The sequence below is a fragment of the Penaeus chinensis genome, chromosome 14 (genome assembly GCF_019202785.1).
Source record: "Penaeus chinensis breed Huanghai No. 1 chromosome 14, ASM1920278v2, whole genome shotgun sequence".
NCBI lineage: Eukaryota > Metazoa > Arthropoda > Malacostraca > Decapoda > Penaeidae > Penaeus > Penaeus chinensis.
This window is the reverse complement of record NC_061832.1, coordinates 21762275-21768386: the sequence shown is the minus strand read 5'-3', so window position 1 is coordinate 21768386 and position 6112 is coordinate 21762275. Positions and strand designations below refer to the sequence as shown.

The 6112-nt window shown below is 41.7% G+C and overlaps 1 protein-coding gene across 3 annotated transcripts in view; it reads left to right on the top strand.

Annotated features, from left to right (window-relative positions):
- Positions 1-3012, top strand: part of LOC125032433 — a 7439-nt gene extending 4427 nt beyond the window's left edge. For 2 of the 3 annotated variants that reach the window (XM_047623556.1, XM_047623557.1), the window contains exons 2-3: positions 808-1832; positions 2141-3012. In XM_047623556.1, coding sequence (XP_047479512.1) covers positions 1732-1832; positions 2141-2981 — 942 coding nt within the window. In that variant the 5' untranslated portion in view covers positions 808-1731 and the 3' untranslated portion in view covers positions 2982-3012. Of the gene's footprint in view, positions 1-807; positions 1886-2140 lie in introns of those variants that run through there. The other variant, XM_047623558.1, reaches the window with a different exon arrangement.
- Positions 3013-6112: the final 3100 nt, after the last annotated feature.

The following is a 6112-nucleotide window of genomic DNA, read 5'->3' as shown; positions in this document are numbered from 1 at the left end:
TTTTTCTTCTCTCTCTCCTTTTTCTTCTCTCTCTCCTTTTTCTTCTCTCTCTCCTTTTTCTTCTCTCTCTCCTTTTTCTTCTCTCTCTCCTTTCTCTTCTCTCTCTTCTTTCTCTTCTCTCTCTTCTTTCTCTTCTCTCTCTTCTTTCTCTTCTTTCTCTTCTTTCTCTTCTTTCTCTTCTTTCTCTTCTTTCTCTTCTCTCTCTGCCTCTCTTCTCTCTCTGCCTCTCTTCTCTCTCTGCCTCTCTTCCCTCTCTGCCTCTTTTCTCTCTCTGCCTCTCTTCTCTCTCTGCCTCTCTTCCCCTCTCTTCCCCTCTTCTCTCTCTCTCTCTCTCTCTCTCTCTCTCTCTCTCTCTCTCTCTCTCTCTCTCTCTCCCTCCCTCCCTCCCTCCCTCCCTCCCTCCCTCCCTTCCCCCCCTCCTTTCTCTCTCTTCTGTCCTCCTCTCCTTTCCTTTTTTCTTTCTCTCCTCTCTCTAATTCTTTCTCTTTATCTCTCTCTTACTTTCTTTCTACCCTCCCTTGAACGTCTCCCTGTTGCCCTTTCTCTCTTCCTGTCTTCGTTCCATTGCTCTGAAAAGTTTGTCAGTGATTTGTGATCAATCCCCTTGATGCACTTAACATGCGCCGGTTCATTAGTGCAGTTCTGTAGATAAGTATTAGTTATTATTTTCAGTGAACACTTTTTATGGATTTAGGGTTCCAAATTATTTCATTCATTGAAATATTCATTATTTAATTCAATGAAAGCTACATTTCCTTCAATTTACTCCTTTTTTTTTACCGTTCTTCATATGACTTGTCTTTCCAGGTCTTGAAAAAAAGGATATATGCTTTGGCAAAGATAACTGCAAAATATTTCCATAAAGACATACAAGTGCAAATAAAGAAAATACAAAAGTGGTGTAAAGTAACAGTGCATTATTGTTAAGTAACAGTGCATTATTTCCATAGTGATAATATCCATCAACAAGCATTCCACCAGAACTTTTCATCATGGTAGGACCCGTTGATACAGGTGAACTAGTTCGATCTTTAGTACGTATACCAGGGAGTGGCTATGATAAATCAGCTGGATCGGCTTGCCTTGACCTTGCCAGGGTCTCCACTCTGGCTGCATCCGTTCCCGTACCACAGACACTACCACCAGCACTCATGTCCCAGAGGCAACCGCCCCAGAATCTTACGGATCAAACGAAGTTAGGAAGTAAGGCCGGGGCAGCAATTGGGGCTTTTCCCAGAACATTGACTCTAGTTCCTAACAGCAGAGGTCGCAAGCGGTCGTGTGCAGAAGAGGCTGCGACTGGTTCCGCACGTAGCAGTGCAGCATCGTCCCAATCTTCTGGCCAGAGTCTCCCTGTGAAAAGAACCCGCATCGTGTATATGACAGCGGAACAGTTGGCAAGGTGCCCTAATGTTTCGACTGTTAATACCCCATCAGGACCTATATTCTGTATGTCTTTACAGTCAACCAGTTCTAATTCCCCTGCACCTTCCATCTCGCAAGACAGCCTGCCACAGCTTCTGAATGAAAGGAATACCTTGAGGCAACAGAACGTGCAACTGCAGCAGCGACTGGCGCTCTACCAGCACATCTTCAGGAACAGAAACAGGTTAACCTCAGTGGCCGAAGGATTGGGTGTGAAAATACCCTAAGATTTTGTTCCTGTGACCTCTCTTTCCTCCTTCATGGGTTATTCCCGTGTTGGCTCTCTCTCTCTCTCTCTCCACCTTCATGGGTTGCTCCTATGTTGGTGTTCCCTCATTTTACCTTCGTGGGTTATTCCCGTGTTGGTATTCTCTCTCTCTCTTCCTTCATGGGTTATTCCCGTGTTGGTATTCTCTCTCTCTCTCTCTTCCTTCATGGGTTATTCCCGTGTTGGTATTCTCTCTCTTCCTTCATGGGTTATTCCCGTGTTGGTATTCTCTCTCTCTCTCTCTTCCTTCATGGGTTATTCCCGTGTTGGTATTCTCTCTCTCTCTCTCTTCCTTCATGGGTTATTCCCGTGTTGGTATTCTCTCTCTCTCTTCCTTCATGGGTTATTCCCGTGTTGGTATTCTCTCTCTCTCTCTCTTCCTTCATGGGTTATTCCCGTGTTGGTATTCTCTCTCTCTCTCTTCCTTCATGGGTTATTCCCGTGTTGGTATTCTCTCTCTCTCTTCCTTCATGGGTTATTCCCGTGTTGGAATTCCCTCATTTACCTTCGTGGGTTATTCCCGTGTTGGAATTCCCTCATTTACCTTCGTGGGTTATTCCCGTGTTGGTATTCTCTCTCTCTCTTCCTTCATGGGTTATTCCCGTGTTGGTATTCTCTCATTTACCTTCATGGGTTATTCCCGTGTTGGTATTCTCTCTCTCTCTCTCTTCCTTCATGGGTTATTCCCGTGTTGGTATTCTCTCATTTACCTTCGTGGGTTATTCCCGTGTTGGTATTCTCTCATTTACCTTCGTGGGTTATTCCCGTGTTGGTATTCTCTCATTTACCTTCGTGGGTTATTCCCGTGTTGGTATTCTCTCTCTCTCTTCCTTCATGGGTTATTCCCGTGTTGGTATTCTCTCTCTCTCTTCCTTCATGGGTTATTCCCGTGTTGGTATTCTCTCTCTCTCTCTTCCTTCATGGGTTATTCCCGTGTTGGAATTCCCTCATTTACCTTCATGGGTTATTCCCGTGTTGGTATTCCCTCATTTACCTTCATGGGTTATTCCCGTGTTGGTATTCCCTCATTTACCTTCATGGGTTATTCCTGTGTTGGTTTCCCCTTATCCCGCATTCATGGGTTACTCCCGTGGTGTTTTTTCTCTCTCCAGTTTTATTGGATATATCATGTCAGTTCAATTCAGTTCACAACTCCTATCCATTACAGCTCATTCGTAAAGGGGGGGGGGGGAAATCAAATCCAGTTCAGTTTACTTCATTGTTCATTCATTTAAAAAAAATCATAAACATATCCACCCATATCCATTACTCTATCGTGCAAAAGTAAAGTGGGGTAACTATATTATTTTAACAAAAAAGAAATGTTTGTTTTAGTCAAATTTAAGTTAATTATTGCACAGTAAGACATCGTGTATTATAGAATGAAATACTTTGCCTTATCATCATATTTATAAAAGGTAATTTTCAGCAGTTATTTTTTTCTTTTTCTTTTTTTTTCTTTTTTTTTTTCTCTCTCGCTTTTTAATCGTTAACACCAACGCAGGAACTTATTCCAGCGTCGGTGTTCATTCTCCACCTCCATGGGTTATTCCCGTGTTGGTGTTCTCTCTCCACCTCCACACACACACACACACACACACGGGAGTGTGAGTGTGAGTGTGAGTGTGAGTGTGAGTGTGAGTGTGAGTGTGAGTGTGAGTGTGAGTGTGAGTGTGAGTGTGAGTGTGAGTGTGAGTGTGAGTGTGTGTGTGTGTGTGTGTGTGTGTGTGTGTGTGTGTGTGTGTGTGTGTGTGTGAGAGTGAGCGTGTGTGTGTGTGTGTGTGTGTGTGTGTGTGTGTGTGTGTGTGTGTGTGTGTGTGTGTGTGTTTAGTTTCATAAATAATGATGCTTATAGAGATTTAATAATAGTTTTTACAATTAACGTTTTATGTTTTTGTTCTTTATATAACAATGCAATTCTGTGGAGATACTTTTTTGCATTACATATCATGTAATAATGTTCATCTTTGATATTTAAGTTATTATCATCAGTTAGTGCCTTTACGTAACCTATATATATATATATATATATATATATATATATATATATATATATATATGTATGTATGTATATATGTATATGTATATATATGTATATGTATATGTATATATGTATATATGTATATATGTATATATGTATATGTATATGTATGTATATATGTATATATGTATATATGTATATATATATATATATATATATATATATATATATATATATATATATACTGTGTGATAGTTTTCATTATCCCGCATAGCAGTTTTCATCTTGTATAGGATTGGAAGTGCTTTAAGTAGTTGCTTTTTGTTTGGGTTATCTCTACATGTTCTTTCAGTTTATACAGTATAAACTTAACTAGTTAACGATGATTAGTAAATTGTGTGATATTTTTTTCATAAGCATATACGGCTGCGTATTGTATTACACGAAACTTTGAAATCAGAATAGTAATACAAACAAGCATTTGTGTGTAATGTATCATTAAACTGTAAGACTTGAGTTGTTGAATATACATGCACCTTAGTTACCGACATTTTGTACGTATTAATAAAACACTCAAGTAAATAAATGTTTTTTTAACCTTGAACTTCATCCTAGTAATCTATTGGTAAAGATGGTTCTGATAATGAGCAGAAAAAAAAATCCTATTTGACAGAATTAATATTTCTACCCAATAGATTCACTGAAAATGTGCAGCCAATGATATTGGAACCTAAGTAGTTGTAATGATGAGGTTACATTGTGGAAGGACAGAGTGAAATAGCGTAAAACACGAAGAATCCAGAATTTTGTTGAAGGAAATACATGTATCAGTAAACGGATGAGAAGAGCGGCGAGAAAGTATGATTAAGAATGAATATCATCAGAGCGGAAGAGGAAGGTGTGACCGATTTCGACGATATCTTCGTCAGATATCCATCCATCTATCGACGAGATTACAAGTCTTCACAAATGAGCTGAAGAACGAAGTGACATCCGTCACTGTCATTTTCTTTCTTTATTGGTAGAAAAACCCACAATGTAAAATTAGATTCATTCAAAGTGAGACTACAGTTTCGAAATCCACCTGGAGTCCATCCTCAGGTCTGAAGAGAAAAGGGAGACGAGGGGGTATGAAAGAGAGGAGAGGCAACGCCTTAACACGGGACAGGTGAGGACAGACCAACGAAAGCGAAGGGAGGTAAGATCACGTCGGAGGATCAGGCGAACTGTGTGCAGGGTGGCCAGCAGGAGAAAAGCCGTTGTTCAGGTTGAAATTGGGCAGCAGTTTTATTAAAGAGGATTTCACCAATCTGCGGGCATGGACATCAGCGGAAGGAAAGACAATTCGCGCCGCTGACCAGTCCATCTGATGGCCTGTGTCCCACTCATGGCAAAATAGGGCGTTGTTGTTGTGTCCCCTGGATACAGCGTACTTGTGTTGAGACAGACGCTTAGTGAGACTGGTGCCCGTCTTGCCAAAGTATTGCTTACCACAGGAGGTACAAGGAACAGCATAGATGCTCACCTTTGAGGAAGAGGGAGGACTGGGCGACGGAGAGAGATCTCCTCAGTGTAGGGTAGGTGAGGAGTCTCCTTAGGAGAGGAGTCGTTGTAGAAGGTACGCCGTGGCCTGATAACGCGACGTCGAAAACATGACGAGAGTAGCCCAGTTTGGAGAACGAACGACGCAGGAAGTCAATCTCTCCATCCAGTTACTGGGGGTCACAGATGCGGAGGAACAGCGAAGTGGCAACACCTCTCTTTACATGGAGAGGATAGTATGAGAAGAAGTGTATATACATACCACTATGCATAGGCTTCCTGTATATGGAGAAGAAGTGGTCAGCAGAGCGATGTATTAGGGTGTCCAAGAAGGGGAGCTTGTTGTCAACCTCTCATTCCACCTCGAAACGGATGGAAGGAAAGAGAGTTCAGCTGGGTCAGGAAGTCCGAGAATAGGGCAGGGTCATAAGGCCAGAGAGCAAAGACGTCGTCAACATACCTCAGCCAACCCGACGGACGAAGGGAGAAGCTCAGACTCGAAGAATCCCGTAAACAGGTTAGCCAAGACCAAAGAGAGGGGAGAGCCCATGGCAACACCGGTCTGGTAGTAGAAGCGACCCTAAAAGGAAAAGGAACTCGACTCCATACACAGATGGTAGAGTGTTTTACCATTTTTCTTTAACGTTTGTTCAATCCCCATAGATCACTTTTGCTTGTTTACAGTCAGGTAAATCCCCAGGTTCCTCTACGTCTGTGGTTCTTCCCAAGGGACGGACCCACCTCTAGCAGGTGGGAGGCCAGTTCCTAGGATCCCTATGAAAAAGGAAAGACAAATATTTCTTGCATACAAATGTTACTTTTGTCACACAAATAAAAATGAAAGCTTTATCAATAAAGATAAAAAACGAAACAAAAATTTGAAGTTTTTTCCACAT